The sequence below is a fragment of the Perissodus microlepis genome, chromosome 2 (genome assembly GCF_051167445.1).
Source record: "Perissodus microlepis isolate ML-2025 ecotype Zambia chromosome 2, ASM5116744v1, whole genome shotgun sequence".
Lineage (NCBI taxonomy): Eukaryota > Metazoa > Chordata > Actinopteri > Cichliformes > Cichlidae > Perissodus > Perissodus microlepis.
The window spans coordinates 3,743,314-3,770,140 of record NC_140462.1 but is presented as its reverse complement, the minus strand read 5'-3'; the positions used below and the strand labels follow the sequence as shown (position 1 = coordinate 3,770,140).

The window sequence follows — 26,827 nt, the reverse complement described above, 5'->3', positions numbered from 1 at the left end:
CTTGTTGCAATGTCGTGCCTGTAAACCGCCGTTTATCATGTTTAACGTCTTTTAAACTCTAATATAGAGCATGTTGGTGTTAATGAGTTTCCTATACCACTTAAAGGCAACACATGTATTCAGTCTTAATAATGGAATCCGTTTAAGTAATGATTCATTTTCTGTTTGATTTCGTTGCAGATGGTGCAGACTGGCGGTGTGTGGAAGTGATCCAGTTTATCACTTCCCTCCATTTTTGCCTCATGGTCCTCCAGCTAAGGTGCATCTAGTGTAGTTAGTGAAGTATTCAAAGTCTACTGCCCTAGTTGCCCCTTCTGTCTGGAGGACTTGTTTTTCAGTTCACTTCAATTTTATTTGTGTAGCGCCCAATCAACAAGATGGCGTACGGCGCTTTATATTGCCCCCCCCACCCCCACAAACGAACACTTGGCGACAGTGGTAAGAAAAAACTCCCCTTTAACAAGAGGAAACCTCGAGCAGAACCAGGCTCATGTCTGAAATGAGTTTTCCCCTTTTCTTTGGCTTTTGTCTTAGCTGTAGGAACCCGCTGCAAGATAAAACGTTTAAATAAAATTGTAGTAAAGTTCCTAAAATGCAGTCTATAATATGTGAAGTTCATCATGTAACAGAGTTGATTCAGTTTATGGTAATTTATTAGTATCTTGACATACCACCTTTTTTAAAAAAATAACATAAAAGAATCTCTTTATCTAAGTTTGAACTGTAGTATTGTAAAAGCCAATAATCAATGCAGTTATTCATGTTGACTAAAGAGAATATTTGTGTACAGTGGCTCGTTTTTAGCAAACGTTGCCAATAGCTCACTGCTCTCCAATGCAAGTTTATGAGTATAGTAAAAGATTCTGAATTCTGGAAGCATAACTGAGAACATCTCAGCTGTGCTGATTTATTTATTTTTTTAATCTATTTTTAAAAGCAGTACATTGGCTAGTCGGGTACAGTGGTGTGTACTTTGCTTTCACCATGGTGTAAACTGACACTAACAGAAGAGAAAGTAGAGGTGTGGACAATGGAAGAAGACAAATATCTACATTGATAAATGGATGCTTTAGTTGCCCAGGGAGTTGTACCCCCCCCACGGCCCACCCATCAATTTGTATTTTTAAAATCGAAAAATATAACACAACATGCTACTGGAACATAGAAGCAATGGTTGCTGGCCATTAAAAATAAATTTAAAAAAAAAAAAAAAAAAAATCATCTTGTATAAGTGTGAAAGTAAAAGCAGTCGGTGTCTGTCACATGTGCTTCTTTACAGGTCTTTCCTCTGACATCTTCCCTCATGACTTTTCATTCCTTGAGATGAACACACTGTTGTCCCGGCAGTTCCAAAGTGCTCACAGTGCAGGTAGTAAACGCTCATCTACTGCAGTTTGTGCACTTGAGGTATTGCTGGTCACCTTTCCGCCTGTTCATAGCACCTAAACTCAGCTGGGCTTACAGTGAGTTTTGATGGTTTGCTCTCAGCTTCTGAAAGACTCTGCTGTGCAAATCCATGCAAAGCTCTCTGTTTGTCAGAAATGCGACGCGTGTGTTTTGTCTGTCCTGAGCAACACTTGAAAGACTGAAAGCCTTTCACAGCAGGCACGAGATGAGCTGGTGCTGCTGCTGTTTCTACTTCTGCTGTGATTCTGGTGTTGTGACACTTGCTGTTTTTAAGATGGATGATTTAAATTTCAACACTTAACATTGTGAATAGACGAGGAATTTGTTTCACTATCAGCCAGATATTGAGTCCTGCATTTATTGGATTGTACTAATTTCTGTACAAGTAAAAACTCCCAAAACAACTTTTCTGACTTGATGAACTGTTCAGTCTGCGGAGTTGAATATCTTGTCCTTGTCTGTTGGGCAACGTTTTTGCTGTTGACATGCACACTGAACACTAGATGGCACCATCTCAACTTTAATGCTTGTAGATCTGAGTGAAAGTAAGACTCATTTTAAACTGACATGAACAAATCTGTATAATGTAACAGTGAGTTTTGTGCTTCGTGCACAACCAGCTGTCTGTATGAACAATCTCCATGTGGATAAAAAAATAAACTGCCGCTCATACATGTCTTTGGTGTTTTGTGTGCAGCTCCTGGTAAACACTGGTTTAAATGTAGTGAAACGCACGAGTGATGCACCCCAGTTAAATCCCGTACGGTTAATCTAAAGCGGCTCGTGCAGCGCATTATTAAGCCCCTCATATTTCCACTCGAGCGCCCACACAGGGCCACTGTGTCAGCGCGCATCACTGAGAGGAGCTCTCTGTACGCGCAGCTAGCTTCACGCCGTGGCGCGCGCTTTTTAAGGAGCGCGCACATGGATTCGGGGAGGGGGGGGGGGGGCGTTCATCCATCTGTGCGGAGAGATGACACTCGCTGCTGCAAGGGAACAGGGAGTCATAAGTTCTCGGCATCCGTGTAGCTTCGCCAAGAAGCCCGAGAGAGCAGCTTTGCAGGGCGCACGGACTCTGAGAGGAGGAGAAGCGGAAGGATGCTGATCCGAGCCGAGCCGGGAGCTGCAGCTTCACCTCATCAGCGCAAACGCTGGATCCTTCTGTAACTTTTAGCGCGCTGAACTTTACCGCTGCTTCTTCTACTCTGTCCGCTTTGGTTGAGTGCTGCTGCCCGTCAGCCATGGCTTCCTCACCGGTCCACAGTGCGCTCTTTCTGTGCGCCTTCCTCCAGCTGTTCTCCCTTCCCGGCGGACACGTGCCAAACTGCCAGGAGGTGCGCACAGTATTTCAGTCTCTGCACCCGGGCTCCAAGTGGGTCCCCGAAACCCCAGTGTCAGGTAACTCTCATTAATAAAGCTCGTAGATACGGGACGTTAATGTTTTACGTACTCCTGATAATGTTGTGGGATAGAGCACGTTTCTAACAATCAGCACCAACACATTAAGTCAGATATAGATTTGTAAATATATATTTTTTCCTAGCGGATAGTACCACTATAGCGATTCTCTTCTGTCATCGAGCCTTTCCGTGTTTTGTTTTGAATGCTGACCTTTTCAGTGAGAGCCAACCCACACACTCTCATCCCCCTGGCTGAACGTTTACTAACCTGCTCTGAGAATTTAAAAAAAAAAAAAAAAAGAAAGAAAATCTGTCCGCATTAAGCGGAATATCCTGTTACAAATACGAAACTGAAACTTGTAAAATTTGTTCTTGTATTGATCTGAACATGGAGTAACCTTGCCTTGCACCTCACTTTGATTCGGTTAGTGCTGAAACATTGCAAGATTTGAGTTAGTGTTTTAAGGAGGCTGTCAATATCCTAACTTTGGTGCTTGTTTATATACATGACGATGGGGTAAAAGCTGAGGGAATGAAAGAGGATTAATAGTCAACATGTAGACAGCCATTCCTGTTACATTGTCAGCAAATATCAATTATGTGTGTGATCTGAACTGCAAGAAAACTGGAAGTTATTTTGTAAATGATGCCATGATCCAAACTCATTTTTATTGTTTTTGTTCCATGGAGCTCAACTGTCACTGACTTCTATCTTCTCTAATGAAGAAGGAATAGATCTGGAGAAGTGAGTTGGCGAAAAACAGAAAAGGTTAATTTTGAAATGATTCTGGTCTTTGTGGACAGAAGTCCATATTTTTGTCCTCTTTTGCAGAATGCAGCATGTTGGTGCACTGGAGCCTGTTGCGTGCATTCTGATTCACTATGGAAATGGTAAAAGCCTCTCATGTGTCTGCATCACAGCCAGCCGCAAATGTTAATTAGGTGTTTTAGTGTCATGTCAGCACAGGGAAGTGCTCCAGGTTATGTTTTCTCTCCGTTCGCAGCATGCAATACTCCCACCTGATTCAAAGAAGGGTGTTTTTTTTTTTTTTCTTTTTGAATAACACTAAATGTTCTGTAAACATGAAAGAGTGTGGCGAATCGCAAAATACTTCAAATCAAACAGCAGGAGAGAGCGAGACCGCGATGCACTTTGAAGCATATTTTGTCATGCTCCTTCTGCCACATATTAATCTCCCATCGTGTAAGGTGCATGCAGCCCTAACCGCTGAGCCCTACATTTCTCCAAGCATCCATGTTTAATCACACACCTTCCACCTAGGCCATCAGGCGTTTTATCTGCCAGCCAAAGGGGAGGCTAAATATTTCTCTTGGCAGGCAATGAGAAATATTTAGCCTTCCCAAATCTGAGGCTAGGCAGACCAGCTGTCTGTGCACCATCTCTAAGGAATCAGTCTGAGCTGGACACTAACAGTTCATAACCATTACTTTCACTGGAAATCAATTCACCAATCAGCCAAAGAACAATCCATCACGGCCAGCGAAGGCATGGTTTGGTTTACTCATCCTCGCTGCAGGTCTGTTGCAGATTAATTGCTTGGTTTATGGCTTATACAGTTCTGTAGAAAAGGTGTTCACAAGCGTGTTAAACCTAATGTTCTGCTTTGGCTCCCTGAAGTCTGCTGATTGACTAAATGTTATGTCGGATATAAAAAATATGTAAATACAAGAAATGTTTGTATCCCCTGTATCTATGATAGAGGTTAACAGCACTACCCTCAGTGATGCTACACACAACTGATGCTCCTGGCAATTTGTTAAAAAGACCTTGTGCATGGAAGAAACATCTAGAAGTTTTATTTGGTCTTGAGCATTTTGGCAAATGACAAATATACTGTACATTAGGTCCTAAATATTCAATAATACTCTATAAATACCCCCTTCTCAGCAAAACAATAGCACTTTAAGTATTTTCTCCCCTTAATCAACTGTGCAAGCTGAATTTTCTGAATGCGTTCTGCATTATATTGTGTTTCAATGCAAAACAGCAAGAGGTAAAAAAAAATCAATCACTTTCAGAAAAGCAAATATCAGACAAACTGCAGGGTTAATATACCCAGTTAGAGTTCTTTCTCCAACATTTAGATTTAAACGTTAGAAAAATAAGAGTGTACTGTAACACAGCTCCCAATAAAGTATCTATAGTACATCCCTCAAGCTAGATTTACCAGCATGAAACTGTTATTTTGACAGCTACTGTAAACTACAACAAAGTTTACTGTACAACATCACTGTACTGTGATGCAAAGACTGTAACACAGCATTACACTTGCAGCACTTTATTCTGTCTTCATTCTGTCTTCAACATTTAAGCACCGGCCCTGCAGATGAATGTTTGTGATTTATCGCTGTTAACCGCTTGGCCCATTGCTAATCAAACTCTAAATACCATTCTCAGTTTTCAGGAAAACACACCAGTCAAAGTCAGAGTGGAAAATAACTAATAGAACCATCACAAAGCTGCTGAATTAATGATTTCCTCATAAACACCCATGAGTCACTGCTGTAGACAGGTTGGAAACGACCATGCTTCAAGTCTTTGTCACTTCTTCAGTTCTTTAACACTGACTGAGCACGTTGCCGTACATCATTTCATCAGTTTTTACAGCATTTGTATTAAAGTGTAGGCACTTATGACTAATGAAGAATTATGTAACTGTACCTGTATGGTGACAGGTGTCTCTCACATTCACTTCATGTCTTATGAAAAGAAACTGAAGTAATATAGGAAATTAAAAATCCCAGATGTCCTGAAATATCTGCAGTTCCGCTGTATCACAGATACTGGGACTGATGGGATTTGATTTTGGGCTCGCGGTAGTGACGCTGAATGGCCCCACAATGCTTTATGTGCAGTGACCAGTGATGGTCCTTAACAGATTTTAAGCACTCTGTAAAGATTTCAGAGTGAGCGGCTTATTGGGCATGCTCGAGCTTTTGGTGGAATTTCCATAACTCTCAAATCTTCCACTTTTGCCCTAATGAGCTGACTTTATTATTATTAGTATTATTTTTGGGGAGGACATGAAATCGGCAGTCACTTTTCACACATTTAGTACATTTTTGACCTATTTTTTATTCATTTTTGGTCATGTCTCATCCATAATATATACTTACCATTAATTTATGCCGAATAAGTTGGAGTCACAGCTACAACTGCTTGTCATGCAGGCTGATATAACACGAGTTCTCAGATGAGGCACACAGTAAATGAAAGATTGATGAAATTACTTGTTGAGGGTGGCTAGTTGTGATCCGACTGAGGGAAGTATCACTTTCTGCGCGCGTGTGTGTGTGTGTGTGTGAAATGTGAAGTGGACTGTATCGATATTGAGTATAGTGTGGGGGAGGTGGCTGATTCAGAAACATGTCTGCAGGAAGCAGAATTTCTAATAATGCTGCATGTGGTGCCGGAGGGGGCAAAAAAAGCACCAAAAGACTAAAGTTTTTCTTTCCAAAAGTGTGATTCAAAAGAAGTGAGTGCAGAGGAAGATTACAGCAGGCATATAGAGGGGAAAAAATCAAAGCTTGGCACATCTGTAGGAGTAGTACCACTCGTGTCTTTGTTGCGGCTGTTGCTGTGGGTGGTTGGATTGGCTGAAGGTGAAATGGAGGCTGGGTGTCGGTTCACTCCATCGTGTCATCACATATGTGTGAGGCGAGGTGCACAGGCAGCGCTGAACACTCACCCCGGGACATGAGCGAGAAAGCGGCTCCACTAGTGACGGCGCTGGCTTGATGATGGGAAGACCTTTTGGATCTCCGACAGCGGCGGTGGGACCTGATTCATGAGAGCAGCATCAGATACTCACGGAATATAAGAGTAACACTTGTGTGCTGGAGGCTGAGATCCAACTAGTTTCAGCAGAAAATCCTGCAAAGAGGTCCTGCAAAGGAGTTTTTTCCTTCTTCTCCTTTTGCTGTGAGCTAAAACAATTATAGCTTTGTGTTGCTTTATAGTTCTCAGCAGGATGCCATGCAAAAAGGTCCCAAATGCCCTGTTTTAGAAATGACAGCGAATGACTAATAGGTGGATGAGTCTGATCTGAAGCGAGAAGCCTTTTCAGCTGGTTAAACACCGATTCATACTTGGTTTTATTCAGTTCTTCCTTTTTGAACGGTCCCACTTTAAAGACAGGAGCCTTTTGTTTACTGCCTCATTGTTATGTGCAAAGAGACAAAAAGGAAGAAGCAGAGAACAATGTTGGGCACTTTCACATTCCTGCTTCCAGCTTTCAAACCATTGCTTCATCAAATGGTTTAAAGTGGAGCAGCTCTAAAAATATTTAAAGCCACTTTAATCCCCAGTAGTTAATGATATTATCACTCCTTAGGTTGGTTGTAAATGGCTCTATCTTTAAAAAGTGACACTGGCTTATTTTGCCCCGGAGAGGTAGCCACGGATTCCCACGCGCTTCCACTCGAAACTAGCTGTTGTATAATTTATGCTCATAATGAATGGCTTTTAGCACATTCTATATTTTAGTACAACTTGTTTTTTCCCCCATGGTCGCCATCATTAAGCTTGCATAGTGATAGCTTTCTAATTGGTGCCGAGAAACTTAGACACATACTGTACTGTATCTGTTCCCCTGACTCTGAGTTCCCGTGCTTGTTAAAGATGTGAGGACTCCTGCACTGTTTGTGTGTGTTAGTGTGAAGACAGGGCCATCGTTTCCAGCAGTGGCCTTTCAAAGGAAACTTTCTGTGAGGGGTAGAGCAGCGAGGATGGTTAGATGAGGCTGTGACAATCTGAAGGGCGATCAATGTGTTTATAAAAGGCATTCAGAGACACTCATAAAAACAGCTGCTGTCCTGCACGTCGAATTACCCGGCTTCCTTTCACAGTATTGATTGAAAGCACGCAGTAATTTAAAGGCGCCACCTTGGACCGAGGTTGCATGCTGGGGAAATTTACATGTAAATTGCTACCTTGTCTTTCTTCATTTTGCGGGAGAGAATTGGCCATAAGGACGCCAAAAATTGACCAATTAACCAATAACAGGCTGATTTTAAAGTTGCTCACAGTGCCCAGGAGCTATTAAGCTCAAGGTAGATGAAGGAAAACGAGCTCGGAACAAAAGTGCGCGCAGATGAAAAGGAGTAAAAGAGGAAAAATAAGAAAGCAGAGGGGCGAGAAACAGGGATGGAGCCTAAAGCAAGGGGGAGCGGGAGGAAGCTCGTTCCCCAGTGATGTGTCAGTCAGAAAGAAAGCTTTATTTAGACGGTGAGATTTTGTTATTTCTGAAACTCTATGGGGGAATCATCTCCCTCCCGAATCCTTCGCTTATTCCCTCAGTGCTGTGGAACTCGTGTAATGAAACACATTTATCATCTGCAAAACGACAAACGGTGCAGATGAATCTGCCTGTTTCGCCGGAGATAATTGCTAAATCCCCGTCTCTTCTCCGCTCAGGCCGCGCTCGCCTCACCTATGGCGCTATTGACAGCTTAATAATTTTGCCCCTGCAGTCTGAAATTAACTTGATCTTATCCGTCAGGAGTTTTTTGTCTGTATTGATTTAAGATATTAAGCCTGTCAGTATGCACACAAAAAGGTGCTGGGTGACAGCTTTATTGCCTCTTTTGCTCATTAGACTGTACACCCTAAACCCTGATGGGAGTCAGGGGTGAGCTGGGAGTTAGCAGAAGCTGTTCTCCGTTTAATTCTGCAGCGATTCTTAATTATTAAGACTGTCGCTCTGTTGCATCTCCCGGTAGTTTAATGTGCACCGTGTCTGTGTCTGCATTGTTACAGCCCGAGCCCGCTTCTGAAGATCTATTCTTTTGAAGATCTCACAGAGAAAGAGCCCCGATCCAGTAGACACTCACTTTTGTTATTAAGATAAACCCTCTGCCTCCACAAAAGCCTTTCCTCCGTCTTTTGACACACCAGCTATCCAGACTTTTCTGATACATTCGCAATCCTAGCAGCCCCCCCTTCCTCCAAATTAATCTCACTGCTTCCGCCTCCTTATATCCTCGCACCCAAAGCAGCGGCAGCCAAAGCTGGCAGGCTCCCCTGACATTTGTTTACCGTGGCATCAATCAGGCCCTTGTCACCGATGCCTCTCAGGGAGGCAGATCCTGGAGACAACTCCTCAACGAGGCTTTGGCACGTTACCACTGCAGCCTCCACTGAGCTCTCAGCAGCCATGTGGGACAGAGAGGCTGAGAGGGGGAAGCACCGAGGAAAGGGGTTTTCACTGGAGCTGCTCTTTGTATCTAAACACTGGATGGTTGTGCCCTACTTATGTCTGACTATCCATCATTTTCAAGCTGAGATAAGGTGGAAACCTTTAAACTTTGTAAGTATTTGGACAATTATGCAGATTTGTAATTTTGCAATGTTGCCTCTCTACACCACAACAGGGGATTTTAAACCAGTCAGTTAGTTTCAGCTTTAATTAGGAATTAAAGCCTGTTTTTATACACACTCCCATTTTCAGAGGCTCAAAAGTAATCAGAAAATTGGCGGAAATCGATATTACTGTCCTTTATGTGGACAAACGTTCTAATCTCTACAAATTTTCAACATGAAGGTTTTGGTTTTACATAGGAATCTTAAATTTTATTTTATTTTATGATCAAATACTAACTTGAAATGGGGTTTCTGCGGCCAAACTAACTCCTCCACTGCCTCTTTTTGTCTTTATAATTTTTTATGTTGTTGTTTTTGTTGTTCTTATTTTTTTTGATTACTATGTAAAGTTCTTTAAGTATTTTCTGTTTGTTAAAAAGAAAAAAAAATGCGAATAAAAAGAGATTTGTAAAAAAAAAAAAGAAATGTCAAAAAGCAAAAAAAAAAAAAAAAAAGTAATCAGAAAATTGACTGACAGGGAGTTTCATGGCCTGATGAGGCCTGTTCCTTCATTATTTTATGACAAGATAAACAGATACACTTCCAGTGCTGAACTTGCATATGACTGCTGTCGACGCAAGTAAAAGAGGCCATCATTAGGACGAAAGATCAAAAGAAACAAGAGAGATGGCAAAAACATGTACAAGTCAAAAATCTGGTGCTTTAAAAGAAGGAATTCACCAGCTCAGCAACATCAAAAGTGAAGTGAAAAAAGTGAATGATCACAGAATTATTTCTATGATGAACAGCTTCACAACATCTAACCAACTGAAGAACCCTCTCAACGAGGTGGGTTAACTATTCTCAAAGTTTGCAATCAAGAATGGAGCAAATTATTAGATGACTCAAAATGCAGAGGATTTACAACAAGGTGCAAACCACCGATTACGTTCAAGAACATGAAAGCCAGATTAGATTTTATCAGAGTCTGCACAGTCCTGGAAAAACATCTTTGAACAGGTGAAACCAAGATTAAATTGTAGCACAATGAAGGGAAGAGAAAAGTATGGAGACTGACAGGCTCATGATCTGAAACACAACACATCATCTGACAAACACGGTGGAGGCAGTGTTACTGCATGAGTGTGTATGGGTGCCAGTGGAACCAAGGTCACTAGTGTTTATTGATTATGATACTGCTGATATGAAGTATCAGGATGAATTGTAACGCATGCAGGGCCGTAGTCTCCAATCAGATTCAGCCAAATGCTGCAAAACTGATCAAACAGTGCTTCACAGTTCAAATGGATAACGACACAAAGCATCCTGCAAATGCAACAGAGCAGCTTTTCAGTTATTAAATGCAAAAGATAGGCAGAAAGACTCACAGACAAACAACTGAAGGACATTAAAGGTCTGGCAGAGCATTTGGTGATGTTTATGGGTTCTACACTCCAGGCTGTCACTGACTGCACCGGATTTTCATCCAAGCACTAAAAACAGTCCTTATATTTGCTCCTTATGTTGGCTCCACGGTGTGGTGGTTAAGACATTTTACTGGCAAGCAAAAGATTGCCAGTTGCAGGTGGAGACACAAATCTACTTTGGGGCTGAATCAGGAAGGCCACCCGGTGTGGAGACCACTTGTGACAGCTGAAAATAGCACGCATCAAAAAGAATCCTTAAATTTAAAACGATGCCACTTTGTCCACTTTTGAAGCTCTGAAAATGTGGAACTAAAAAAATTAAAAACACTGTAATTCATATAAAAATGTCTGTAATTTCCAAACAGTTATTTCAGTATTTTTTAAGCCCTCCCCAAATTAAACCGATCTTCTGTATTTGTGTCACATCTTGACTGTTCAGGCTAAAATCCACTGTGAGTACACTGAACTTTAGCTCAGAAAATATGATGCAAAGCATTTATTTAAAGACACAGATATTGTGTTGTTTCCTCTTTATTAATGTAAACGCTTTTTATCTAAAAAAAAAACCCCAAACAGATTCACACTCCTTTTGGCATGACCATCGAAGTTTACTGAGTTTCACAGTGTCGACAGGCTCTTGTTTATCTTTCCTGCTTTCCTCCTGCGTGGGATTAATTGAATTAATTTCTTCGAGGTGTTTGCTCTTTGATCAGGTTGTGTCTGGCTACATCGCCCCCTGAAACATCCCTGACACCCCAGTTCTGCTTTCGCAGGCTTGAATGCATCGCTCAAAAAGGAGCTCGGGGAATCCAATTATTTCTCATAGGTGTAAACAACCTTTAGTGTCCACAGCTAGGTGAACGAATGTTGTTTCACTGCCTTCAATCTTATTCGTGGCTGTTTTTTTTATGTGTATCCATAATGAAAGCATGCTGAAACCTAGGTTTATTTGTCTGCATGATGCACTGCTCCTGGCTCTCATCTTAAGTCTAAAAACACAAAAAAACATACTTTTTTTGATCCTCGGAGTGAAAAGTGTAGCCTTGAGTGGAGGAAAAGTTTCTGTTGACCAAATTGATCTCTGAGGAGAACTACACAGCTTTAGTGTATTGCCCGAATGTGGATCAAAATGACTTATTTTTAAGCAGCAATTTATTTTTGACTTGAGCCCGGCTACATAACACAGCCTCTACATAATAATCGCTCATTAAGGCTGCGGACTCTGCTGGAGATATTTCTTAGTTTTTGCGTTCGGAAAATGCTGCTGAATCTATTTGTGTGTGTTTGTGTGTCTTTTTTTTCTTGAAAATTAAACAACAGTGGCTTCGCAGCTACTTCCCTCTGTTCATCCAGACTACCATCCTGTCCCTGCTGATTTCCTGCCAGGTGCAGATCTGCAGGTTTGCCAAACCAAAGGCCCGACCTGCTGTTCCAAGAAGATGGAGGAGCGGTATCAGGTAGCGGCGCGCAGCAATATGGAGTCTGGTCTGCAGGTTGTCAGCGCACAACTCAAACGTCTCATCATCCAGAACGCCGCGATATTCCAAGGTAAGCAGTCTGCACAGTTCATCCAAGACCTGCCTCAAAGAAAGACGAGATAATCTCATCTGGCACGCACAACAAAAAAACAACCCAGTGTCACAAATGCACACATTTAAGCACATAAATCAACAGTGTTCACTTTCTTGGCTATAATTTTTTTTCACATCAGCAGCTCACTCCTCCAGGCAGTGAGTCACGTATAAATAAAGCTGTAGCAAAATGCATACAGACAGGAGGCTGCTGTTCAACTAAATGTTGGAATGGCAGCGACGCGTTGTTTAAGTGACTTTAGATGTAGTGTGGTTGTCTGTGCCAGACATGTTGCTCCAGAAAGTGACAGCCTCCTGAGATTTGGCGCACTGCAGTTGGCGATGACTGTTATTCACAGGGAGAGAGAGAGAAACCCCCCCACGACAGTCAGCAGCCTTCCTGGAAACCTGGATGAGAGCGGTCAGAGGAGGCGCGCTGCTAGGACTACCTCAAGCGAACAGACGCATGCAAAATAACAACTCGGGGAAACGGTGACGTGAAAAAAAGACGTAGATTTTGTCGAAGGTGCAGGAAGCAGGTGAGTGACTGAACAGTGAAATGAAATACCTGGTGTAGCAGGTGCTACTCAGGTGTGCAAAGACTATTACAGTGTCCGAATCATTCTGTTAAAGAAAATGTACAATGCTTCTGTGTTTTCCTGTTGAAAATTAGATGAAAAGAAAAACACTCTTGTAAAGTAAATGCAAAGCTATAACCTGCAGTAGGTAAAGGTGTTTCCTCCTGCTTCTAGTGTATGCATGGTTCAGTAGTCCAATATAGTCCAAACTATGACATTTGCCATGCTGAAGCCAATATGTACAGATAAGATCTTCACTCTGAGAATAAAGCTCAGGCTTAAAATACGACTGCTATCCAAGTATTCCTCTCAGCCGGACCGGACCAGTGAAATTATGAGTTAAACGGGTAAAATTACACAAAAGGTTATGATAGTTCACTGTCCAGATTATCCTGTAATTATAAAGTTTTTACTGTGAACTCACTGACCTATTAACCGCCCTCAAAAAAACCCCCAAACCCAGACATTTAGATATACATGGCAGAAAAACTGGAATTTTTTTGTCATTGTTTAGCTATTACTTAATTACTTTGGTGAAGTATGAATTTTAATGCCTCTTTATGAATAGAAAAAGCTGTAAAAGTTACAAAAATACAGGCAAAAATCTATGCACTCCTTCACATTTTCCGAAGCTGCCCAGCTGGCCAGATTGGATTCTTCACTTGGCTGATTCTGGCCCCTGGGCCATATGTTTGACACCACTGCTCTACATGGATGCTTTCAGGTGACCTGGGAGAGAAAAAACAGGCAGTGAAAATACGCTGCTTCTGGAGGTTTGTAAGATCCTGGGCATCAGTTAAGAACTCCTGTCACCAGTCAAAAAGAAGGGAAATTACAATCTCAATACGGCCACGTCTCAAGAATGACAAGTTTGACAAAGACCACTCTCCAGGGGAGAGGAAGAAGAAGCGGACAGCAAAAGAAGTGGCTGGATAATATCAAAGGAACTATTAGGGCTGATGCAACACAAGTCCAGGCTAAGAAATGAGACAGACATAGAGAGAGCTGGCCGGTGGTGTGACTGCTGTGGTGTCTCCACAGTACGTGGGATCATTGGACACATGCATCGTAAGAATCCTCCAGAAGCCTAGACCTATTGCAGCATAACTAAGGGAGGATTAAAGTCACCTGATCCATATATGCATATATGATCTATATATGCTTTATCAAAAAGGAAAGTTTTATGCCTAATGTTAAAAGTAGAGAGAGGGCGTCTGTTTGTCCGAGGGGCCTTAAATACTCTAGGAACCACAAATAAGCCCACAGTCTGAGAGTAAAGTGCGCTAATGGGGTGATAAAAGACTTATAGAAGGTCTTATAAAAGGCTGTAAGACCTTTTTGACCTCTTGACCTCTATGAATACTTTTCTGATGAGTTAATGGCTCAGTCACTCATTTAGAATCAAACTGAATAAATCTTGATCTTTGGTTGTTTCAGACTGGATGATTATCCACAGCACACTCATTGGCTAATGACTTGTGATTGACAGGTAATCACATTACGTCTTCTAGTAAGGCAATAAAGTAACGTGTTAGTGTACTACATGCAGTAATGACATTACAATTGTAATCAGATAAAAAGGAAAAAAACATCAAACATGTTTTTTCTTTAATCAACTGATTTCAGGTTTCTCACTTCTGAGTGGAGATGCGGACATTGTTTTTATTTTTATTGCACTGCAGGAAAGAGCACAAAGTTCAATCGGCATCCAGGACAGAAAAAAAACTTGTTGTGCTGCAAACAGACTCTTTGCAAACATCTGCAGAAACAGCATGCTAACACAAAGCTAGCAAAAAAAGCTGAGTGACTCCCAACCCCAGTCCAATAGCCTCGTCTTCAACAGGTAACAAAGGCAGTGACGAGCAGTCAGGCTGTAGGCTCTGTTTCTACCTGCTCATGTTTCTAAAGCAGAATCTCTGTGATGACTACTTTGAAGTGTCTCTACGCTGGTTTTCAGCTTTGCTTTGTGTTCATACACAAACAATGAAAGAAAGATCACACGTGTCCTTGGCAGGACAGCGATTTCGATCAGTGTGTGGAACTGTAGCCTAACTGGTAATTAGGTTACAGTGTGTATCAGGTCATTTTACCAGACATTAATGTACTGAGTCGTGTGATGAATCTTCCAGGGAATAATGAAGTTACGTACTTCATTACTGTCAAGAAATGTGATGTGTGCTACATAACATTTTCATTTAGTTACAATCCCAACACTGCCAGTGAGCGAGTGGTTTCACAGTCAGTCGTTGTTTTAAAAAAAGAAAAATCCAAGATGGCGACAGCAGAAATGACACAATCTCACTTTGAATGAAAACTTTACAAAGTGGTTTCAAATGAGCTGGACGGCAACAAAGAAGCACACTGCTCGTCTCTCTCTGTCGCCACGCTATCGACAGCTCTTTCAAAGTATCCCTTTCACTTTTAATGTTGAGCTTTTGTTATCGTGCTATGCAGGCCTTTTCAACCCAGCAAAGCAGCACTGTTTACTGTCTCGGGGTTTCCAGTTGAAGAGGGACTCACTGGGCCAACTTTTTTGAGAGTACACACTTATGGGCTGTGAAATGCGGCACCATCCTGACACGGCAATTAAAACTTGAGGTTTAATGGGGACCGTGGGGTTTGCTTGACTTGGTTGTTTCACACTAACAATGTTAGAGATTGCCGCTGTGGTTTGGCTGCTCTTTCCTAGAAGGGGTTCAATACTAATTGCTTTAGCATAGGGCTGGAGAGAACTCCCCAAACAGCCCACGGACTGAAATCCTTTTAACATCCTGGTCTTATCGGTTTCCCTCAACTTCATTTTCATCCTCTCTGTCTTCTCCTCCTTTCTTCTTTCTCTCTCTGCGACCCTGCCATTCTCTCTCGCCCTCTCCTTTCTGTCTCGTTCAATCTGCTCAACTTTTCTCTCTCCTTCTGTCTTCCCCTCTTTTTCTATCTTCCTTTCGCGTTGGTGCGACTATTGGGAATTGAGTGCATGCCTTGTTTGCAGTCTTCTTTGCAGCTCTCTGTCTCTTCTCTTCAGCATCCACTTCTGCCAGAGATCAAAGGGCTCCCCCTCTTCACTCCTCTGTCTCCAATCTCTCCATCCCTGCATCCTCCTCTCCTTCCAGCTCCACCTGCCTGCTCTTCTTTCCCAAGCCTCAGACTACACCAGAGTTTTCACCCTTTTGAAGTGAACTTCTGCAAACAATGGAAAAGTAATGGCTCTGTCTATCTTTGTCTTTTAAGTAGTAAGATGACAGGCCGCCTTAACTTTAGCTTTCTTTAGGATCAATACCAGGAAATAGGTAAGGCATTAGGAATTGTGCTTTGCGCATGTTTCAAATGCCAGTTCACAATCTAATGAGCCTTAGCTGATCTCTTTATAGCATAGCAGGAAAATACAACATAATGGATAAAACATCGCATCCTCTCTAATATGACAGATGATTGGATTTCACTTTGATTCGCATTAGCGCGATCATACGGCCGTGTTCGCCTGCGCGCCGAGATTGCCTCACGTTCAGCGTCTTGATGATGTCAGTTTAGTTTCAAAATGAGAATCTGTGCCCCGCGCAGGATGCACAGCTTTAAATCTAATCTTTGTAACGAGAGTCTGATCTCATGCATGCTGAGAATTTAATTTGGTAAATAAATCATGGAGTTCAATATTTCTGACGAGTGCATTAGTATGTGATGTTGCACATCGGTGAACATGTTTTTTATTGCAGAGTTTGGAGTGGCGAGAGTAGATGATAGTGATTAGGGTAATTTGAGAGTCTTTAAAGGGGCATTGCATAGATTTTAAACATAGAGCTTGATCTATGCTTTTCACTGGTAATAACACGTCTGGTGAAAGTTCTCATATACGGTCCCACGTGGCTTTTTAGCCTGTCCTCAAATAAAAATATAAATAAATAAACACGTGACATCACAAGCTTTGGGACCACAGACTGTATATAAAAGATAGACAAGCCTGGACTTCAGCATAGTCGCTATTACAAAATTGGACTTTTGAAACTGGGTGTGATGAATGTAACCACGACTGAAAACATACCCTGCTTTATCATTTCTTGTACTAACTATACTAATAATAATATTAAATATTATTAATAATATTAAAAAAGACTAAAAAACAATCAGTGAGATCATAAGGTTAGAATGCAAGTCTTTACTTAGGTCATGAGTCGATCAAACGAATAAATCGCATTTATACAATTGGGCTGCTTTTTGTTTTTTTGCATCTGCCCCCTGCTGGCCATTAGAAAGAATGCAGGTGTAAGGAACTTACAGGAATTGGCCTTGCTTTTTACACAGTGTGCAAAAAAAAATTGTATTTAAATTTTTTAGTTGTAGAATTGTATACTGGTAATACTTTTGATGATTTACATTTTAAAAACTTAATTCTAAGACACTCTGCAATTAAGTGAAATGGGCGTGTTCATAGTTAAAAGTAGATTAGATTAGATGAAACTTTATTAATCCCTCGGGTGGGTTCCTCCGGGAAATTCAGATACGCCCCAGGAGAAGGAGGAGGGACTCCCAGTGGCTGGGAACTGGGTGATAGTCGGCTATCAGCCAATTGGGAGCAACAATTGTAAGTGGCTGTATGTCTACATGTGGAGGCCACACCAATCTTTTATCTACAGTCTGTGTTGAAGACTTCAAATTAAACAGACCACCCATAAGTCGACTATCTGGGTTATAGAGTTACAAAAATGTGGTCTCAAGGTCCTATCTCTATACGTCTCTCATCAGCACAGGCATGTAAACACTAAACTGTTGCATAAGCCCTTTGAGTGCCCTGTTTTCTGACTGCTTGTGCAATCATACAGTCTAGACAATTTTGAAAAATAGTGAGAAGATAATGACGGCTTCTCACAGCTCAAGCTGGCAACCTTTTAATTGCTTGATTTGTGTGACTAACACTCGAAAGCCCCTGGAGTGCTCGAATCACAATTCAAAATAGACAAAAGAAGAGAACCATCAGATTTGAGGAACTGGAATTAGGAAGAATATCTGAAAAACTAAAACACTTAGTGTGGGTTTGATTTTATAGCATCCAGCTGACAGTGACCAAACACTGATGTTGTGAGTGCTGCCCGGGGCAGTGAGTTTATCATTTTGGTTAGCTGCTTCAGCACTAAAGTTCTTAAGTGGACTGTCAGCACTAATTAGTATGAACATTCAGGTGTGATTCTGAGTTGCACAAGTGCGGTAAACGGTCTGCTTTGAAGAACAAGTCCAAAAATGACGTCTTTATGTTGAGGCTTAGCGAAGTAAGCCACAGATTTGTGTTTGTGATGTGATTATACTTCACACCTCATCTCATCCCCTCTGACTCACCCATCCTCCCTGTCGTCTGTGTAACTGCCCGACAAAGCAGAAATTCATCCAAAACTGTCTTCTGGCATTTTGGGTGATTGGCAGCTCTAATTGATGTTATTTCCCCAGCGTTGTGTCCTTCAGAGCTGCGCTGCCACTGTTGCGACGACTCTCAGCATGAGCCCGCAGATTAAAAATGAGATTATACTTCTCTGTTAATGAGAGACGCGTTTATTTAACTTTAACTAACTTTTATTGGAGTGATCTCTTTTTGCATGAGTGCTGAAAGCCGCTGTAGCTGATTGGCACTGCGGGCTGGATAGGGCTGTTTTCTTGTGCGGCGCTTGTGTAAAAAATGACATATCAGAAAATGACTGCAGTGCTGGTGTAGCGAGAAGACCACAGTGCTGTCTCGCTCAGTTTCAGCACAGCTTGGCGTTCCCGGGGAATAGTCTTCACCCAGAAGGGAGTCAGATTCAAGTCCAAGAGCAAGCCTAATTAATAAACATGAGAGGACAGGATTGGCCCGATTGCTTATAAAGTGGAATGTGTGGGGAGGAAAGTTGTGCAGTGCAAGCGTGCGCGCGTGTAGATATCAGAGAGTCTGTGTGATATCTGTTGAAAAAAGTGGGACAGCCAGCCTGGCGCTCCTGGAATGACTCAATGAGTCCATAGAAGGCTTGCTCAGTGGGGTGTTCGAAAACAGGTCTGACTTGGACTACTTTCAGGCAGCATGAGGGTGATCTGCGCGTGGCTTCACTCGTTGCCGCGAGGCAGGGGAGCTTTCTCCACTTTACTCTGAACTCACAGGGGTGATGCTCTGTAAATTATCAGGAGTTTGGAAAGAGTTTGAAAGGATGCTCGTATCTTTTTATCAAACATAAAGACACCGGGAGTCCTGCTGTGTGTATTGCTCAACAAACTTGGCAAATGTTTGAGTGAAGAAGAAGACACACACACGCACACACACACACACACTCACACCATCATTTTAAAAGGGAATAAATCTTTTGTGTCCTTGAGATCCTCATGCCTCGTTCCTAGCGGGCCAACAAATTAGCATCTCATTAGCAGTCTCAAAAAATTCCATCGACTTCCCCCGCTTCTTCTAGACGAGTTTTAATTACTCTGAGTGTATAAGGAATTACAATGGCAGACCCCCTGTGGCCGTAGTGGAGGTGGTTGTTGACCTTGACAGGAGTTTGCCCTCATTTGTCTCTGATAGTGCTGAATGGACATTTGCTGTGGCAGTAACCCAAACGAGATGTGGCAGGAGGCGGATGATGCAGAAACCTGGCAGACTCGAGCTGCCTCTCCTTCCAGCAGCCAATAATCAAAACCAGACCTCGCTGCCCTCTGTATCCCTTCCCTGTCTCCTGCTTGTTAGCCATCCGCTCGATCCTAAGTGCTCCGGGCGTCTGGCCTGAGCAGGCCTTTCCTCTGCTCTTCCCATCATCTGCTTTCCAATAATCATCCCGTAGCTCGCTCGCTCTCCATGGAGTCATTTTGTCTTCTGGAAAAGTTTCCCTGAGTAATCCAATAACGGTGAGGGCTGGTGGGATGTATGCCTGCAGTGAGATGTCTGAAGATGTTTACTTGCTGCCCCGGGCTAATCTAATAACTTAATGATGGGGAGAGGCAGTTTTGCTATGTCCAATGGGCTCCTTCGAGCATCGTTTACCAGACACGATGAGATATACCAGCCGTTACCACATCTTCTTTTATCAACTGGTAATTTGGTTTTAACCTAATTGCTGCTGTTTTATCATTGTGCGTCACTTATTAGTTTTCCCGTAATGAGATTTCCAGTACTTTTTTGAGCCCTCTGCTGGGCCGGCAAACTGTTGTACAGATTGATACTTAATAAAGCACTATAATTCTGAAGGGTGTGCTGTCTGTCTGACTTCTGAGGTTTCTCTTGGAGCTCTGGAGCCACAGAGGGAAAAGCGTGTCTCTTTGCTGTGAGCCCGAGAGAACATAGCGAGCTAGATGAAGAAACAGCAGCAGCGGCAGATACAAAGGAGCACCCAAACATCCAGGTACAGCAAATGTACCCGTGACGAAGCCTCCTTATTGTTTCTGTCGCTGTTTTGTGGAGAAAGCCTAATGTGATTTACTACTGGCAAACGGATGTTTGGGTGCCACTGAAATTAAACTCTAACATGTGTGCTTTCCTTTTGTGCGTCATCCTTTTCTGCACGACAAAGGCAGAAGCTGAGAAGTAGCTGCAGACAGAAATGTATTAATCTTGCTTCTTCGCACGTTCTTTTAGATTGAAGTGGAAAAATTGGAAGAACATACATGAATGTGTTAACAGAGTTTTGTTGTGAATCACATTACCTTTAGTAATGGTGTAAAAACACATTTGCAGTCTTGTAAGAACCACTTGTAATAGAAATAAAGCCAAAAAATCAATATGTGTTTTATGCCAGCAGTGCTTTGAATTCAATGAACTGATGTCAGAATTCTCAGAAACTCTTGTTATCATAACGGCGCTTCAGCTATTTGGAATTCTCTTTTAGTAGGACTTTGAGTACATGTCACCTTTTTTCATTTCCTTGAAAGAAGGCATAAAATAGGCAAACTGAATTGAAAACAGTTTCTCAGAGTGATGAAAAAGTTGTGCAAGTTTGTGGCTTCCTGGACTAAATGTGAGTGAGTATGTGAGTAGTATAGCCTGGTGGTCATTTGTTTGGCCAGCTACACCCTCGCTCTCTGCCTCCACTATCTGAACTTGATCTTTGGCTCAGTGCTGAATTCACCATTTTCCTTTCATGTAGCATAAATGGTCAACACTGTTTCCACAGGAGGTCGGTAAGTCTTTTTTTTCTAGCCTTTAGGTGGGTACACTTGTGATGTCGCATGGATCTGAATGTCTTTCATCAGATTTTGCTTTGCTGAGTCACACCATTGGTCACAAATTGCTTTTAGTCATGCCTCAGATTGTTATCATAATTATGCATTTAGGTTCACCCTCTAGTTCTCTCCATATTATATAGAGGAAAATGGTGCAACGGGGGATACAGTATCCTGTCCCACGCTAGGCTACTTAATACACTGAAAATATATTATTAATACAGGCTCTGTCAAAAAGAATTATCCAGTTTCAAAGTTCTTTAATTCCACAGCCATTCACTGGTAACAACTGAAACTACATTTAAAAGGAGCGGATTCGTGACTTAAATGTGGTTTCTGGTAGTTAGCATAACAACAGCAACGGCTAAAGTGATTCCAGACATGCTAACAACAATAAGGGACAAGTCTGACTGTCGTATGGACATGTGCTGTGTGTCCAAGGGGGACCCTTTGGAATAGAATAGAATAGAATAGAATGCCTTTATTGTCACTATACAGTTGTACAATGAGATACAGAGCATCTCCTACTCAGTGTAAACATGGCGGGGGGGGGGGGGTACAGTTCTGCAGGGCTATGTACATATGGACAGTATTAACATAGGGAAAAAGACATACATATATATATATATATATATATATATATATATATATATACTGTACAAATATACAAGCCGGTTTAAAAAAAAAAAGTAATATGTAATAAATAGTGTTGTGTATATACAGTTGAGTTATTGCACATAGAATTGGTATTGCACAGTGGTGGTCCATAGAGGAAGTGGGAAGAAAAAAATTGGGGGGGGCTGTGTTATCAGTGCATGTGTGAGTTCAGGGTGGTTATGGCTTTCGGGAAGAAACTGTTTTTGAGTCTGTGGGTTTTTGTGCTGATGCACCTGTAGCGCTTCCCTGAGGTGCTTTAGCACGTGTGAGAATTGTAAGTTTTGTATGTAAAACTATATTATAATGACGTCAGATCAACCTCAACCTCTGCAGATGCAGCTAAAAGGTTTGCTGTGTGTTTGGCTTCCATACTTTGTACTTCCATACTTGTGCTATTTCGAGTGTGTTCACACTATCAGGTGTGAATCCTGAATACTTTTCTGGATGGTGTGTGGACTATGTGTTGCATACTTTGCTCCCATAATGGTGGGAAATGGAAGGAGAACCAAACAAGGCAATGCTTGATATCTAGCTAACTGTTAGCTAGATTAACAGCGAGGTTGTTATTGTAATTACCTAAAATAAAAAAAGCAAAGCAAAAAAATTAAGCGTGAAAAAACATTTTTAATTGACCTAAGTAAAACAAAACAAAACAATCCTGTTAAAAAAGTAAAATAAAAAAAAATTTAAATACTAAGTAACAAACAGAAAGAAAAATACCCATAATGCCTCAAGAAATGTCTAAGAATAAAATACTTCATGCAGTTATTTAGGTATATATCAGATTTATTCACCTTATGAACCCCAATGTGCCACATAAATTATCTAGTATATAAAAAGTTATATAACATTGACACACTATACTATCAAAAGAGAAACATTCTTCAATAAAACTCAATAAAAGGTCTTGTGTAAGACCTTTTATTGAGTTTTTTTTCTGGGCATTAAATTTTTATACTTCTGCCAGGAGGAAATGTAATTTATTTCAACTTTATATCAGCTGTTTGATCTAAGTATTACTGTCATCATTTGTGGTCATGGGACCAATCATAGGTGATTTAAGGTGGTAGTGCCTGTGTTTCATTCTCTGATGAAGAACAGGTGTGCGCTAAACGTCACACACTACTTAAGATGAAACTCATAAACTGGAGTTGTGCAGCGTGTGAGCTGTTAATTCCTTTGTTGTAATTATTTGATTTTTTTTGTAACTAAATAAAGGGTAATGATTTGAAAAGTAAAAAAATTTAAATTATTGTCTTTTCATACAACTCAAATATCTAACATAAATTAGCCGTATTAGGCATTAGGATTTGTTTATTGAGATTTTGAGTGTACACCAGAATCGTGATGTTCTGGAAGCAGAAATTATATTCATGTTCTCCAGAGGATTTTGATTGTGAGCCATAGCTGTGTCCAAATTCACAGGCTGCATCCTCCTGAGGCCGCATTTGTAGTCCGATTACGTCACAGTGACGCGATGAAGGCTGTCCAAATTCGTAGACTCCTCCAAATGCGGCCGACAAATGCGTCCTCCTTTCCCCCAGATTTGAAGCATGGGTCAGGTGTATACTTCGTGGCCCAAAATATTCCAGAATTCATAGCGCGGCCCAGCCAAACTCCAGTTTCCAACAATGATGGCAGCTGCTTAGTTTTAATATTATTCTTATTACTCTTTCTGGGTCACAAAATAAACTTTCAAGATGTTTTCAGGTGAGAATATAGCTATGTAAACTTCAAATATCTGCTCGGTTTATCAAGACATCACATATTTGCAAAAGTGCTCCGACGTTTTCTAAGACGTCTGTTACCCACCAGCTCGATAGCTAGCCCGGGGTTCAAGGCTCACTAGAGCTGGCGAGAGCAGCGAACTCCTGGCACATCGTTTTGAACCCCCCGCGGTCTTTCACTACTCAGGTTAAACATGATATATAAGTCACTTCGATAACTTAAAGATGTTATTGTTTGGCTTTTTTCAGTGTTTTACTTGTTCGTGAGTAAATCGGTTTGGCTGAGATTTCAGCTGAATAAACGTCAAACGGAAAACTGATTAAAGTGTGCGATGATCGAGAATTTACGGCAGTGTCCTGATATGTAATTTAGATAGCAAGGAGCAGATGCTGAGTTTATTAACCTCCACCGAGCTGTCTCGGTGGAGGTTAATAACTGAAGGCTAGAGCGTCCCATTTCACAGCCGCTCACTTCGGGCCTACCCGGCCTTCGGAGGACCCGGCCCACGTAGACCGCAAAGGCCGGGTCCTCAGGAGGATGCAGCCTATGAATTTGGACACGGCTATAATCTTATGACTATGATTACTATTACTTTCTATGTGCTGCAAGATTGTGACATGATGGTACGTGCTCCTTTAGAAACTGCAAGTCTGTATGATACCAAACTTATTTCAACAATAAGGTAGTTTATTTATTATATGTTGCAAAAGAACTACTGTACCCACAATTCTAAATAGAAATAACAGCGTGTGATTGGTGGAGCTCACTGTGACTACGGAAACATCACAAACTGCTGATTGGTTATTGCAGTCAGGAACACATGATTGTGTCATTACAACACATATTTAAAACTATTATTATACAACACTGTGATGATGAAAAGGATTCAACTGGAAAAGGGATTTACAGGCATTATTCTTAGCAAATTCCAAATAATGATAAAAGAATTGGTTTAACAGCCACTTTCAAATATTTTTAAGTGGACAGGTGTTCTGTTTGACTTGAAGTAAAGTAGGCCTGTCAAAAACAGGTACAGAGTACATATAGTGGATATAAAACAGTACTGAAAGACATCTATAAATTAGAAACACTTTGCTTTTAAACAGAGACAACAGCAGGTTTATTGAGGTTTGCTCCACTGGTCCTCTAACCCGGGCTAACTCACATCATACTAACTAATCAATGGCTTTGTTTATTGGTGGAGAGTCTGTAGAAACGATTTCATATCATTCTTTTTATTCCCCCAGATACAGTTTTTTTCTTTCTTTTTTTACATGCTTTTATTTTTCCATTGTTTGGCTTTCCAAAGTGTTCGTCTTATCTCTGCAGGCTTTTGTGTTGGCTGCTAGTCGCTCCTGTCTCCACAGGAAGCCTCAGCCTCCTATTCCCAACAGGGTTGGCATCCTGTTTAAAGTGCTCCTGTAGTCTTGTGCGCGTCGCAGTACACCTTTTTAATCGGGCCTCTGTCTTTTGATTTGACCACGCTCAACCCCCCCTCAAAAAATGCAGCGTCTGTCTCTCTGCTGATAATATGTCAGCCAGTCAGCACCCCATGGGGTACTTATTTGCATATTATTTCAACTGTGACTCTGGAAATCTTCAATAGGAGAATTATCACCCCAGGAAGAAATGAGCCAACTCCCTCAGACGAACTCTTTGGGCTGTTCGTCTTATTCACTCCCACCATTATTTTTTAAACAAAGGCTCATTCCTCCGTTGAGATTAGGAGCCGGTGTAGTATGTTCATATTAAATTTGGAAAAACCTGTGAAAGATTGGTTAGCTTTGCTTCTGAGCTTTTAGAATTAAATCTTTAGAAATAAAAAGAATTAAAAAAAAGAAAAAATTGCTTTAAAAGTTGCAGGTCCATTTTTTTGTTTGTTCCGATCTAGCTTGTGTCCTTGAATGTTTTCTCGTGAAAAGCAACATCTTACTCAACATAAATGAGCCTTTCATGGTTCTGAAGTGAAGCTTTTACTTGTAGTTGCGTCTGCCAATGCACTCATCCTCCTCCTTGAGCTGGGAGGCAGGCGTTTGGGCTTCAGCTCCCACCAGATCAGAGACAACACTTAGCTCTGGCAGATCTGCCTCATTAGATTCATTTATTCTAGAGAGTTTTGACTGAGCTTTGGCGTCACCTCAGCGGAGCGTTATCTGTGGGGTGAACGCGTGATCCCGTTCAGTTCTACGGTTGCGACACCACCTACCCTGTTGGGTTCTGTAAGCCGATGTGGAAAGAAAAAATTGTCATGGGTGGTTTCTAGGGACGAGCCTGGCTCTCAGTGTTTGAGCCACGTTTTAATGATGTGCCCTGTTGCACGCCTCTCGAGCCGAATTTCATCATAGAGGAAAAAACAAACAGTGTGGAGTGGGGATCAAAGTGTCATTTGAAATGCTATCATCAAAAAGCGCTGAAGGGACTGACAGCTCCTCCCAGCTCCAACTGAGGGAAGCAGCCTTTGTTTCTTTCCAAGTCTGATGACTAGTGCATCAGCTGGGAAGGGAAAGGGAAGAGCTCGGATTAAAAAAAGGAATAGAGAAAATGAAGAGTAAGTAGCAGAAATGCAAAGTAAAGAGAAAAGGATGAAAAGCAGCATATTGATATGTACACATCGCCTACCGAGCTAATAAGCTCCTTTAAATGAATCACCCAGTGTGTCCATACATCATGTGAGACTTTTTTCTCCCGCTTAATGGATGATACAGATCTGCTTTTCAGAAATGCCTACAGTTCTTTTTAATCAAAGCCTGCTCTGCCAGTGAAATCAATGCAAATGTAAGCTCACATCTGAACAGCCACATCTATTAACAAGGGGCACTTTAGAAGGCACACATTTGTCTTCACATTAACCCAAATGGAGTCTATTTTTAGATGTCACTTTGTTTGCATCCTTGCACCAGGGCGGGCACGTTTGGTCTCGATCTGGAGGCTGAATGATTCTTTATAGCTGATACACTGTGGCTCCAAAAGTTCCCTTTTGCTCAAAGCTCTCACTCCCTCAGTCTGAAGTTATTTGAGCGCAGCTCTGTGGGGGCAACCCAAGCAAGACCTGAAGGTGTTTGCTTGTCAATCTTTTTCTTTGTGCACCACGTTTGGCAGGTCGTGGCATGGGACCCCTGTTCCAGAATTAATCTTCAAGGTTGCGTTGTTTGTGAAAAGCCGCCTCTGCTTTGCCGAAATGCACTCCGCAGTCGGTTCGCACATGTCTGACACGTTTAAGCGTAATTCAGGTTACTATTTCATGGTATCAGCAAAGCGTTTGCATGAATAGGAAGATTGTAGGACTGTCACGGCAGCCAGGAGTGAGCCATTTATCTCTGCTCATCTATTTTTCCGCAGTTCATACTTCACCTCCCGACCCCACCAGGTTGCCCTCCAATCGTGCACTTATAGTTCAAAGAGATGCATTTTTCATTTCGGCCTATGAAATATTGAAAAACTTACGCAATGTGTGCTCAGCCATGCGAACATAACAAGCATGTCAGGTCAGAGTGGAGCAGGGCAGAGGGGCTTATCTCCCATCTTTGGGATCTCATTGCCTATTTCCAACAATATAACAACATTTATTCAAATTCAA

General features: G+C 41.7%; 1 protein-coding gene across 1 annotated transcript in view; it reads left to right on the top strand.

The window, feature by feature from the left end:
- Positions 1 to 2,325: 2,325 nt before the first annotated feature.
- The window catches only part of gpc3 (glypican 3), a 133,589-nt gene continuing 109,087 nt past the window's right edge, over positions 2,326 to 26,827 (top strand). Inside the window, exons 1-2 of the mRNA XM_084940568.1 lie at positions 2,326 to 2,805; positions 11,943 to 12,104. Of these exons, the coding sequence (XP_084796694.1) occupies positions 2,649 to 2,805; positions 11,943 to 12,104 (319 nt within the window). The 5' untranslated portion in view covers positions 2,326 to 2,648. The remainder of the gene's footprint in view (positions 2,806 to 11,942; positions 12,105 to 26,827) is intronic.